The following is a 14,322-nucleotide window of genomic DNA, read 5'->3' as shown; positions in this document are numbered from 1 at the left end:
GCCTTCAGGGAATTTTGGAGTAATGTATATAAGTTACATCCAGCACATAAGGGGTTAAATCAACACATAGGCTATATGAGGAAGATTATTCAACCCAGCAGCCAGGAACAGACAAGCGTCTGTCTGAAAGGTGCTTCTTACATAACATCTCACTCTAAGACAATGGGGTCACACAGATTGGGGTGGAAACTGCGAAGCACTGTTTTGCTGGTGCGAACTGAACACAAGCATCGATCCCCTCCACTGCAATAGATAGGTCTGAGAAGATGGGAGAAATGTACGTAGCGTCATTAGCGAAATTATAGTATCCAGTTCACAAACGGAGGGGTTTCAATGTTACGATATGATATGACTCGATATTGGGCAGTCACGAGGCAAGCTCCTGATTGTAGGGTCCACTTATGGGAGTGACCGGGTGACACTGAACCTGACAGCAGTGCAGACCTGGAATTTGCCGAATGTGTCCCACCATGGACACATTCGGCACGGTTCTCAAATCCGCCACTATAAACAGAGCCTACTATCATAGCTTGAGTCAGCCAGAGAACGTGTGTTTAAAGCAGCAATGGTGGGAGGGGATAAGCTGGTTGGGAATTCACAGTCTGGAGGCCATGCAAAGGAGCTGTTTAGCCTTGGTGCTTTGGTCAGACTGACAGGAGGCAAGCTCCACATAAGGAGCTACTTAATCCCAACAGCATGGACCCATTGGGCTGAATGGCTGTTTCTGTGCTGTAACTACTGTGTAATAGTTACTAGGGGTTGTTTTACACTGGCACTTGTCTGGTTCAAATCACAGGAGTGGTGGGGTCTGTGCTCCACCTCTCTGAGCTTACAAGCCTAAACCGGACAGGATCTGAGACCCAAGGAATTACTGACATTACGACTCTCCTGCCAGGCTGGAAGTACCATTGCAGAATCATCTCACCTAGTTCCTACACAGCCAAGCATAGGAAGAGGCATTAACTGAAATTCATTTTTTGTCAGTTCAACAATGAAAATGCTTAAGATCAAAACATTCTACTTACGTGCCCGAAAATACTTCAAGGGATAATGTTGGTTCCAGAATCCCATATGTTCGCATTTCTTCCATGTCCTCAATGCATGTTGTTTTTCTTCCTTGACCATCTAGCTCTGTACATAAATCTATTTCTGGTAAGCACCACTCCTGGAAAAGTAACAAATTAAATCTTCAGCCCATCATACTGTCCGTGATTATTTGACCCCCAACAAGAGCTGGAGACACTCCCACACATAAGGGAGGAGCGGGGGGTGGTGGGGAGGAATTTCTGGATAGTTTTATCCAGAATACAGAATACACGCCAGAGGAAAACATAGGTTCAGGAAAGGGAGGGTGTGACTGTTAAGGAGTCGGGTAGCGGGGATTTAGGAGAGAATGAGAGAGGTCCCTCAGACACTGGTCCTGTTCAACAGGTATGATGTGCTCGCTGTGAGGACAAGGAGAAAGACTTCAGGGAGGACAGCCAGAATGCAGGACAAGGCACCATGGCTCAGAAGGCTGTTCACGGGGAGGGCGATGGTGAAGAGGGGAAAGCAGAATAGAAATATGGTAGTGATAGGGGACTCTATAACTAGGGGGACAGATAGCATCCTCTGCAGCCAAGAACAAGAATCCCAAAGTGTGTGTTGCCTCCCGGTGCCAGGGTAAAGGATATCTCACGGCGGCTGGAGAGGAACTTGGAAAGGGAGGGAGTAAATCCAGTTGTCGTGGGTCCATGCTGGAACAAACAACATAGGCAGGAACAGGGAGGAGGTCCTGCTGAAACAATAAAGTTAGGCTCTAAATTGAACAGCAGGACCGCGAGGCTAATAATCTCTGGATTATTGCCCGAGCCACGTGGAAATTGGCATAGAAGCAGACAGATCAGGAGAATTAACACGTGGCTAAAGGGCTGGTGTGGGAAAGAGGGGTTCCTTTTCATTGGAAACTGGCACCAGTTCTGGAGACAGGAAGGAGCTCTACCTGAACCGGGATGAGCATTGTTGTCCTATCGGAAAGGATAGCGACGCGGCAAAGGCTTTGAACTAGTAAGATGGAGGTAGGAATCGACAAGAAATGTAACCAGCCTAACTATAAACAGAACAGGAAGAGAGAGCATAGGAAAGAATAAAGTAATGGAGGACATTGATGGCAAATGAATAAATAGAGTTAAAGAATGGGAGTCTAAAAAGATGGTTAAACATAAAGTGACAAGAAATCCTATGGAAAAACTGGTTAAATTCTCTGTACTGCAATACAGTGTCAGTAATAAAACAGGGCGGATGGAGGCAATTAAGTGTGGTGAGGAACGAAGCATAGTAGGGATTACTGAGACATGGCTACAGAAAAATCAGGACTGGGAATTAAATATTGCAGAGTATAACATATTTAGAAAAGATAGAGGGGAGGAGGGGGGGGGGAAGGGATAGGGAATAGTTGTACTTATTAAGGATAATATTATGGCAGTTGAAAAAAAAGTAATGGACAAAAATAGAATCCATATGGATAGAGATAAAAGATAATAAAGGATCAATAGCACTAATAGGTGTAGTCTACAGACCACCTAACAGCAGAAGGGAGGTGGAGGAAGAAATATGCAGACTAATTAGGGAAATGAGTCAAAAACATAGAATAATAATCATGGGGGATTTCAACTACCCCGATATTCATTGGACAGAAGAGATAGGTAAAGGGGATAAGGGAATGGAGTTCCTACAATGTGTACAGGACTCTGTTCTCACCCAATATGTGAAAAGCTCAATAAGGGAGGATTCACTATTGGATCAAGTAATGGGGAATGAACCAGAGCAGATAAGAAAAGTAAAAGTAGGGGAACATCTAAGCAATAGTGACCATAATATAATATGCTTTAAGATGATAATTGAGAAGGACATAAGTATGACGAAAGCCAAGGTAATAGATTGGAGAAAAGCGGATTTTAAGAAGCTGAGAATAGAACGTGGGAAAATAAAATGGGCAATAATACTGGCAAAAAACAAAGTAGAACAGCAATGGGAAACATTTAAAACAGTGTTCAACATATGTGCAGGAACAATATATTCCGCTAAAACTAAACACTAATGAGACTCCATGGATGAATAAAGTCATAGGGAACAATTGAGGGTAAGGAAAAGCATACATTAAGTACATAGACAGCAGGAGAGTGCATGATAAGGAAGAATACGAAAAGATTAGGAGAGAAGTCAAAAGGCAATTAGGAAAGCAAAGAGGAATTATGAAATTAAATTAACATAAAACAAAATATTTTACAGGCACATCAATAAAAAAGGAAGGTTGTGATGGGAATAGGGCCATTAAGGGATTGACAGGATAATACCACAGGTAACGATAGAGAGATGGCAGAAATATTAAATAATTCATTTGCTTCAGTATTTACCAGGGACATAGGACAGGTGGACATGACATTGGATGATGAGATTAGTAATGAGATAAGTACATTTAAATTACAAAAGAGGGGATATATTAAATAAACTAATCAAACTCAAAGAGGATAAAACCCCTAGTGAGATGAATTGCATCCATGCATTTTAAAATAATCTAGGAAAGAGATAGCAGAGGCATTATTGCACATTTAATGGGCCCAAGTTTCGGGCCGCGCCTAGAATGGCGCAGACCCGACCTGGACGCCCGTTTTTCGCGCCACAAAGTGCGTCTAAAAAAAAAAAACTTACACATTCTCCAGCTCCCTGCTGGTCCTCTGGAGCCGGGCGCGGTGCAGCACGAGCTGTAGGGGACGGAGCCAGGTCCCTGCGCTGAAAACAGTGCCGGGACCTCTGCACATGCGCGCCCACAGTAGCTCCAGAGGACCCAAAACTGTGTGGGAGGGGCCCGAAGCACGCAGCCCCTAGCCCTGGCCGAATGGCCTCACTGCGGCTGCATGCATAAGGCTTCCTCCCGATCCGACTCGACTCCCGCTCCCCCCCCCCGCCCCTGGACCGGACCCGACCCTGGACCGGACCCGACTCCCGCTCCCCCCCCTGGCCCAGACCGGACCCGACCCCCCGGATTGGACCCGACCCGCGCTTCCCCCCACCCCCACCCGACCTGACCTCCCTCTCCCCCGTCCCTCTGCCGCCCCCCCGACCCAAACCGAACCGACCCGTGCTCCCTCCCTCCCCTCCCCCCCCTACCCGAACCAACCCGACCTCCCTCCTGCCCCACCCCCCCTCAACTCCTGCTCCCGACCGCCCCCCCGGACCGCACCCGATCCGACCCGACCTCCCACCGCCCCCCCGACCCGACCCGCGCTACTGACCCTGACCCCGGACCCGACGCCACCTACCTGTAAATCTGGTGCTTGGGACGGGCCCTGCCCGAAGTCTTGGGCCCGGCCCGTTCAGCCTCCCGCCCCCTTCTCCTCCCCCACCCCTTCCACTTCTCCTCCCCCCCCCTTTCCCTCCCCTCGCTGTCAGAAACACAGACACTGACAGACAGAGAGTGAGAGGACACACACAGACAGACAGAGATAGAGATGCTGACAGACACACACTTGGAGGGGGCATCCCAGCACGCTGTTGGAGGGCTCCCAGTGCTACAGTCGGTAAGGAGAAAATGTTTCATTTATTAATTTTTGTTTATTTATTTATTGGTTGATTTATTGATGTTTTTATCATTTATTATTGATGATGGCTCTATTTGTAAAACTGAAGTGTTTAATGTTTGTAAACTTCCCTTTCAACCTCCCCCCCCACCCGGCCCCCATTCCCTATGCCTGATTTGTAACCTACGCCTGATTTTCTAAAGTGTAGACAAGGTTTTTCCGAGTGTACAAAAATCTTCACTTACTCCATTCTAAGTTAGTTTGGAGTAAGTTTTCACTGACGAAACTTTGAAAACAGGCGTAAGTGGCCAGACACGCCCCTTTTTGCAAAAAAAATTTTGTTCCAAAGTGAAACTGTTCTAACTGACTAGAACTGGAGCAAACTAAATGCCGAGAATTTGAATTTCTAAGATACTCCGTTCTACACCAGTTGCTCCAAAAAATCAGGAGCAACTGAGGCCGAAACTTGGGCCCAATAATTCGTTAGAAAAAGGTGTAGTGCCATAGGTCTGGCAGATAACTAACATAATACCTTTTTTTAAGGGGGATGGAATATGTCCAGGGAATTATAGACCAGTCAGCTTAACATCGGTGGTAGGAAAAAATTATGGAATCCCTACTAAAGGAGAAAATAGAAGACCATCTAGAAACCAAAAATATAATAATGAATAGTCAGCATGGATTTCAAAAGGGAAAGTATTCCTTGACCAACCTCATGAATTTTCTGAAGGGGTAACAGAGAGAATAGACAATGGTAATGCAGTAGATGTAATGTATCTACATTTTCAAAAGGCCTTTGATAAGGTACCCCATAATAGACTGATGAACAAGGTCAGAGAATGCAGAGTCAGGGGACGTAGTAAAATGGATAGTTAGCTGGCTTCAAGACAGAAAGCAGAGAGAGTATGTGTAAAGGGTAGCTATTCACTGTGGCAGATGGTGGGTAGTGGTGTTCCACAAGGATCAGTGTTGGGACCACTGTTGTTCACAATTTGTATTAACAATTTAGACTTTGGAATCAAAAACACAATTTCTAAATTTGCAGCCGACACCAAATTGGGGGCGTGTTAGTTTGCAGGTGTAGCAGGTAATCAGGAAGGCGAATGGAATGTTGGCCTTCATTGCGAGAGGGATGGAGTACAAAAGCAGGGAGGTCCTGCTGCAACTGTATAGGGTATTGGTGAGGCCGCACCTGGAGTACTGTGTGCAGTTTTGGTCACCTTACTTAAGGAAGGATATACTAGCTTTGGAGGGGGTACAGAGACGATTCACTAGGCTGATTCCAGAGATGAGGGGGTTACCTTATGATGATAGATTAAGTAGACTGTGTCTTTGCTCGTTGGAGTTCAGAAGGATGAGGGGTGATCTTATCGAAACATTTATAATAATGAAAGGGATAGACAAGATAGAGGCAGAGAGGTTGTTTCCACTGGTCGGGGAGACTAGAACTAGGGGGCACAGCCTCAAAAAACGGGGGAGCCAATTTAAAACCGAGTTGAGAAGGAATTTCTTCTCCCAGAAGGTTGTGATTCTGTGAATTCTCTGCCCAAGGAAGCAGTTGAGGCTAGCTCATTGAATGGATTCAAGTCACAGATAGATAGATTTTTAACCAAAAAGGGAATTAAGGGTTATGGAGAGCGGGCGGGTAAGTGGAGCTGAGTCCACGGCCAGATCAGCCATGATCTTATTGAATGGCGGAGCAGGCTCGAGGGGCTAGATGGCCTACTCCTGTTCCTAATTCTTATGTTCTTATGTTCACGTTTTCTTCTCCTTCAATTTATGTAAAGCCTATTTGCTATTTTCCTGTGGCGACCTTACAATGTCAAGAACAAACGGTCCCTGTAAACCTTTAACTTTACATCATTCACAACTACATCAATCAGCAAATGCTCTTAAGATTTCACAAACTTTGAAGAGGTCTACAGGGCTCTATTTTCTACACTGAACTTAATGAAAACATGACTTAGAAACATCGACATAGAAAATAGGTGCAGGAGTAGGCCATTCGGCCCTTCGAACCTGCACCACCATTCAATATGATCCTGGCTGATCATGCAACTTCAGTATCCATTTTTGCTTTCTCTCCATACCCCTTGATCCCTTTAGCTGTAAGACTTGCTTGCACCTAAAGAAAATTAAAGATTTGATTTATATAGCGCCTTTCATGACCACTGGACGGTCCCAAAGTGCTTTACAGCCAATGAAGTACTTTTAAAGTGTAATCACTGTTGTCATGTAGGAAATGCGGCAGTCAATTTGTGCACAGCAAGCTCCCACAAACAGCAATGTAATAATGATCAGATAATCTTTTTTTTAAATGTTATGTTGATTAAGGGATAAATATTGGCCAGGACACCGGGGCTAACTCCCCTGCTCTTCTTCCAAAGTGCCATGGGATCTTTTACATCCACGTAAGGTGGCAGACGGGGCCTCAGTTCAACATCTCATCCGAAAGATAACATCTCAGAGTGCAGCACTCCCTCAGCACTGCACTGGAGTATCAGCCTAGATTTTCGTGCTCAAGTCTCTGGAGTGGGACTTGAACCTAGAACCTCTGACTCAGAGGCGAGAGTGCTACCCACTGAGCTGCAGCTGACACTGGATTCATTGCTTTCCCATTTCAGTCCTACCTCCACCAGGTCTTGCTTTCACTTTCATTTCTTATATTAGCTCAGTTTCTGCTATTTCCTTCCACTGGATACTTACTTTCTTGACATTAGCTTTTTGAGTTAAAAGTTATCCTTTCAGTTGCCTTCCTTGCCTATTAACATTTCGGTAACTGTTCTTGATTTCCCCGTTTCTTCCTCCATCCCAGTGGCCACTCACATGCAAGCTTTGACTATGAATATTAGCAGCTGCTTGAATTGTTTCTTTTTATATAAACAATGCACAATGGTTAAAAACCAGTATGCAAGGTATTTTATCACTGGAGAGCAACATAAACAACCCTGTCCTCACCAAACACCCACAAATTACTATTTTGCAATAGGTATCACTCGACGGTTAAGAGTGAGAACCTTGACTAATTTTACCCTGCTTTATCTCAGAGTACTGAGAGATTTCAGGGGCTGGGTATCTAGGTATTCACAATGCATGCATGACCACTGTTTGCATACCATAGGTTTACTGCTACACCTTGCTACTGCCTTTATCCACCAAGACATTGGAGAAGCTCTTTCAGTTTATTTTCCTCTCTCTTTCCTCCAACCTTGCTGAGTCTTCCTAAATGGATTAACTGACAACCATTTTAACAGTGCAATTTTTCTTACCCCATAGCAGCAAGTGGTTTGGTAAAAGATTGTTCAGACACAGATATTAGGAAAAGGTAAACTGTGGAAGAGAAAACCTATACATTCAACCTTCTGATATCCTACAAAACATTCAGAAGCTTTTGTAATTGGCAACACATCAAATCTAACATATGCATCATTAATTGGATACTTTTTGATTGAAATTATGATGAAGCAGACCCACCTTGGCTATTCTTCTTATAGAGCCAATAGGAAATTCATTAGCGGTAGATGTGGGTGTATCACCACAACTGTCTTCAGCTATCTCTGTTCCCCAAATGTCAGTTAGCTCCACCACACCTTCCTCCAATGCAATTTTATCACCTTCAAAATTTGGCTTTTGATAAATAAGCCAACTGTTGGGAGAAAGTTTATAATATTACTATCTGTGAATACCAGTCAGACATTTATGGAATTCTGTCTCACACTAACAATTCTACTTACATTTCAATGAACATTTACATTCCAGTCGAGTCACAATTACTACTCCATTCATAATAAACAGGCCAAATTAAAGATGGATATGAACTGAGATATTATGTTATATGGTTTATGTTTTGCTATGAACGTTAAGAATTTACAACTAGTTTTGCATTTACACTCCAACAATAGTGCCTGTGCAAAAGCAAACCCATTTTCTACCAACTTTATCATTGTTGTGTAACTGCACAATTAGTCATTATAAACCATCTCATACTAAATCGAGCAGCCAATGAAAATATTGTACTCTCCAATTGCAATGTTTTTATGTCTTAGCAAGCACAAATTACAATCTTGACCTCTCAACATTTGATAAAGAATCAAAATTAATACACAAAATGCTAGAAATATAAACCTTGCCTGTTAATATCTGATGAGTCTCTGTTTGAAATGTTCATCTTTCTTTTCAGATACTGACTGACATGGTACGCATTCCTAGCGTTCCTGTTTCTATTTTAAACTTTCTAGTTTTTAATTTATTTCTATCAACACTAAACACAGACAAGCTTAATTTCAACCTTTCAATTTTCTTGCATATTTTATTTGCTTCACACCGTATTCAGCATAGGTAATATTACAAATTATTCAAGAATTGCACTATGGCAAGAACATAGGGAGTTAGTGCTATGATGAAGTTTAATGTGATGCGAACATAAAATGTTTATGAATAGTGGACATCAACAACAACTTGCATTTATGTAGTGCCCTTAACATAGTAAAACTTACTAATGTAAAGCAACATCATATCTTACCAGCCTCTTACTACCCTAATGGAAATTTCACCGGGCAGCTTCCAGGACGTAGCATCAGTAACATCATGGAAGACTTCAATAGCTTCTCCACAAAGATTGCGCTGATTGTAAATGACAATCTGAAAAATAGATTGTGTTTAAAACCCCTGCTTTGCATTTCATTGACAAATTGTTTCATTAAATATTGGGATGTGATTCTTACCTTTCCAGGTCTAGGATTTAATGTTAACTTTTCCGTTCCAAGTATCTATTAATAGAATTAAAAAGTAGTTAGTGTTTTTTTATTTTTAAATATTCGAATATATTTCTTACCCACTTTGTCTGGACATTAAAAGCGATGTGTATATTACCACCCCAGGTCAGTTTCCGAATTTCCCTGTTAAGTGTGCAACTAATTAAATTAAATTGTGTGCAAACTACTTGAGATATTTTATGCATCAAGCATTTAAATAGCACCTGATCACATCTCGGAGAAACACTACAAAGCACTTCACAAACAATTAATTACTTTGAAGTGCAGTTTCTGATGTAATGTAGACAAACAGTGCAGTCATTTTGCAAACAAGGTTCCACAAACAACAATGAGATGACCAGTTAATCTATTTTTAGTGCTGATGACTGAGGGACAAATGTTGGCCAGGACATAAGGAGAACTCACCACTCAACGTCTATCTGAACAACACAGATGGGCATCGAATTGAAAGGAAAGTGGAGCACGCCTCAAGTCGTCAACATCATCATAGGCAGTCCCTCGAAATCGAGGAAGACGTGCTTCCACTCCAAAAGTGAGTCCTTAGGTGACTGTACTGACCAATATGGGAATCACAGTCTCTGTCACAGGTAGGATAGACAGTCATTGGAGGAAAGGATGGGTGGGGAGTCTGGTTTTCCGCACGCTTCTTCTGCTGCCTGCGCTTGTTTTCTGCATGCTCTCGGCGACGAGACTCGAGGTGCTCGGCGCCCTCCCGGATGCTCTTCCACCACTTTGGGCGGTCTTTGGCCAAGAACTCCCAGGTGTCGGTGGGGATGTTGCACTTTATCAAGGAACTTTGAGGGTGTCCTTGAAACGTTTTCTCTGCTCACATGGGGCTTGCTTGCCGTGTAGGAGTTCCGAGTAGAGCGCTTGCTTTGGTAGTCGTGTCGGGCATGCGAGCAATGTGGCCTGCCCAATGGAGCTGGTCGAGTGTGGTCAGTGCTTCGATGGTGGCCTGATCGAGAACACCGACATTGGTGTGTCTGTCCTCCCAGGGGATTCACCGAGGCGTACGAAAGCATGGGCCTTACACTAAACATCCGTAAGACAAAGGCCCTCCACCAACCTGACCCCGCCACACAGCACTGCCCCCCCAGTCATCAAGATCCACGGCGCCACCCTGGACAACGTAGACCACTTTCCATACCTCGATACCTATTATCAGCAAGGGCAGATTTCGACGACGAGGTTCAACACCGCCACTGGTGCACCAGTGCAGCCTTCGGCCCTCTGAGGGAGAATGTTCGAAGATCAGGCCCTCAAATCTGGCATCAAGCTTATGGTCTACAGGGCTGTAGTGATACCCACCCTCCTGTATACTCAGAGACATGGACTATATGCAATAGACACCTCAAATCGCTGTAAAAATACCACCAACGATGTCTCCGCAAGATCCTGCAAATCCCCTGGGATCACAGACACACCAACACCTCAAGTACTATTCCACTGGACCACATCCCAGCAACAACTCCACCTTCAGGATAGGTGGAATAATTGTTTGTTTGTTGTTTTTTTATTTACACACACACACACCCCTACAGCTGCTTTTGTTTATTACTAAATAAATGAAGTCCTTGATTCAACATGGAAAAATCATCATCCTACATGTTCCATGGAAAAGGCAATTGTATGGGCCCAAGAGTTCTTTTGGCAACACCATTAACTTCTGCACTTTAAGAGTGCAGGAATCACTCCATTCCCAGCCTTTCTCCTCACACATTTTTAAAACTGTTCTCCTGAAATATTTGAAGTAATTTTTAATCTTTCTATCATCTTGGGAAAAGAAAGCTGAAAAATCATGTACTGAGGAATCAGTTTTAAGATTATGCATTCCTGAAGATTCACTATCACTTACACGTCCCATGAGCAAACACCTGCTCTGTGGAATGAGGCTTATTACAAGATAACTAGAACTTAAAGTAATCCCGACGCTCACAGAAATATATCGAAACATAGAAAATAGGTGCAGGAGTAGGCCATTCGGCCCTTCGAGCCTGCACTGCCATTCAATGAGTTCATGGCTGAACATGCAACCTCAGTACCCCATTCCTGCTTTCTCGCCATACCCCTTGATCCCCCTAGTAGTAAGGACTACATCGAACTCCTTTTTGAATATATTTAGTGAATTGGCCTCAACAACTTTCTGTGGTAGAGAATTCCACAGGTTCACCACTCTCTGGGTGAAGAAGTTTCATCTCATCTCGGTCCTAAATGGCTTACCCCTTATCCTTAGACTGTGACCCCTGGTTCTGGACTTCCCCAACATTGGGAACATTCTTCCTGCATCTAATCTGTCTAAACCCGTCAAAATGTTAAACGTTTCTATGAGATCCCCTCTCATTCTTCTGAACTACGGTGAATACAAGCCCAGTTGATCCAGCCTTTCTTGATATGTCAGTCCCGCCATCCCGCGAATCAGTCTGGTGAACCTTCGCTGCACTCCCTCAATAGCAAGAATGTCCTTCCTCAAGTTAGGAGACCAAAACTGTACACAATACTCCAGGTGTGGCCTCACCAAGGCCCTGTACAACTGTAGTAACATCTCCCTGCCCCTGTACTCAAATCCCCTCGCTATGAAGGCCAACATGCCATTTGCTTTCTTAACCGCCTGCTGTACCTGCATGCCAACCTTCAATGACTGATGTACCATGACACCCAGGTCTCGTTGCACCTCCCCTTTTCCTAATCTGTCACCATTCAGATAATAGTCTGTCTCTCTGTTTTTACCACCAAAGTGGATAACCTCACATTTATCCACATTTTACTTCATCTGCCATGCATTTGCCCACTCACCTAACCTATCCAAGTCACTCTGCAGCCTCATAGCATCCTCCTCGCAGCTCACACTGCCAGCCAACTTAGTGTCATCCGCAAATTTGGAGATACTACATTTAATCCCCTCGTCCAAATCATTAATGTACAATGTAAACAGCTGGGGCCCCAGCACAGAACCCTGCGGTACCCCACTAGTCACTGCCTGCCATTCTGAAAAGTACCCATTTACTCCTACTCTTTGCTTCTTGTCTGACAACCAGTTCTCAATCCATGTCAGCACACTACCCCCAATCCCATGTGCTTTAACTTTGCACATTAATCTCTTGTGTGGGACCTTGTCGAAAGCCTTCTGAAAGTCCAAATATACCACATCAACTGGTTCTCCCTTATCCACTCTACTGGAAACATCCTCAAAAAATTCCAGAAGATTTGTCAAGCATGATTTCCCTTTCACAAATCCATGCTGACTTGGACCTATCATGTCACCTCTTTCCAAATGCGCTGCTATGACATCCTTAATAATTGATTCCATCATTTTACCCACTACTGATGTCAGGCTGACCAGTCTATAATTCCCTGTTTTCTCTCTCCCTCCTTTTTTTAAAAAGTGGGGTTACATTGGCTACCCTCCACTCGATAGGAACTGATCCAGAGTCAATGGAATGTTGGAAAATGACTGTCAATGCATCCGCTATTTCCAAGGCCACCCTCCTTAAGTCCTCTGGGATGCAGTCCATCAGGCCCTGGGGATTTATCGGCCTTCAATCCCATCAATTTCCCCAACACAATTTCCCGACTAATAAGGATTTCCCTCAGTTCCTCCTTCTTACTAGACCCTCTGATCCCCTTTATATCCGGAAGGTTGTTTGTGTCCTCCTTAGTGAATACCGAACCAAAGTACTTGTTCAATTGGTCTGCCATTTCTTTGTTCCCCATTATGACTTCCTCTGATTCTGACTGCAGGGGACCTACGTTTGTCTTTACTAACCTTTTTCTCTTTACCTATCTATAGAAACTTTTGCAGTCCATCTTAATATTCCCTGCAAGCTTCCTCTCGTACTCTATTTTCCCTGCCCTAATCAAACCCTTTGTCCTCCTCTGCTGAGTTCTAAATTTCTCCCAGTCCCCAGGTTCACTGCTATTTCTGGCCAATTTGTATGCCACTTCCTTGGCTTTAATACTATCCCTAATTTCCCTTGATAGTCACGGTTGAGCCACCTTCCCTTTTTTATTTTTACATCAGACAGGGATGTACAATTGTTGTAGTTCATCCATGTCTATTATGGAATAATAATGGAAAATTGAGGCAATCAGCTGCACTTGATTAACAATTATTTATTATTTCCAATTACTAGCAGCTTTAATACTTCAATATTGCCAGAATGGCTTGGATCTTTTGGTTGATGATTCTTTAAATCCATTTGACAAAATTGTCATTAGCGGAAATATATATGCCTAATTGAAAGTCACCAAAAATAAAAACATTCTTCGTTTTGAGATCAAATAATGGGAGCGTGGATTAGTTGAAAAGGAATGTAATCTGAATAAGCCTAGGTTCAGCAGCATTTAAATTGTAAGCTATATTTGGAAAACTCCAAAACAATACTTCATCACAAAGTTAACAGTGAGAAGGAGCCCCATGGTAATGCTTCAATACTCTTGCGTCTACTGGTCAGAGAGGTTATGAGAAATCAGGACAATGTTTCTGTAATTGTCACCTACACATGTAATTTGATAAATACTGCATCAAATACAGAACCTTTCAGCAAAATTAGTTATCAGTGCACCAACAGTACAAGGAACAAGCAAAGTGAATCGCAAAGTTCAGAGATGCAGACCAAGACCCATAAATATTTTCAGAAGCAAGTTTTCTATCAATTGAAAAGCAGTTCAGCCTTTTCTCTGATCTGTAAAATGCTACAGTAATATCCCTCTAAACTAAAACAGTAAGCTCCCCAGATAGTTTAAGACATTGAGTAGCTGATTCAAGCAGACCAGCAAAATTGCAGCTTCATTCTCCAGTCGGTGCTGAGATAGCTCATCTCAACGGAGCAAAATGTTGCTACTTAGTGTCACCATTACACTCAACTTCTCCAACCCTCTCCTTATTGACCTTCCAATGAGCACTCCACACAAGCTCAACCTCTTCTAAAATTTGCCTGCTCACATTATCCCATACTACGTCCCACTCATCTATCACCCTTAACCTTTAA

The 14,322-nt window shown here is 43.4% G+C and overlaps 1 protein-coding gene across 2 annotated transcripts in view; it reads right to left on the bottom strand.

Moving 5' to 3' along the window:
* LOC139267377 (uncharacterized) overlaps positions 1-14,322 on the bottom strand; it is a 290,673-nt gene that overhangs the window by 59,117 nt on the left and 217,234 nt on the right. For both annotated transcript variants that reach the window (XM_070885623.1, XM_070885624.1), the window contains 4 exons: positions 9,284-9,328; positions 9,082-9,200; positions 8,034-8,205; positions 1,026-1,165 (listed from right to left, as the gene is read on the bottom strand). In XM_070885623.1, the coding sequence (XP_070741724.1) occupies positions 1,026-1,165; positions 8,034-8,205; positions 9,082-9,200; positions 9,284-9,328 (476 nt within the window). The remainder of the gene's footprint in view (positions 1-1,025; positions 1,166-8,033; positions 8,206-9,081; positions 9,201-9,283; positions 9,329-14,322) is intronic.

Source organism: Pristiophorus japonicus, chromosome 7, assembly GCF_044704955.1.
Source record: "Pristiophorus japonicus isolate sPriJap1 chromosome 7, sPriJap1.hap1, whole genome shotgun sequence".
NCBI classification, from domain to species: Eukaryota; Metazoa; Chordata; class Chondrichthyes; family Pristiophoridae; genus Pristiophorus; species Pristiophorus japonicus.
The sequence above is the reverse complement of the archived record's forward strand: the minus strand, read 5'-3'. Positions and strand labels throughout refer to the sequence as shown.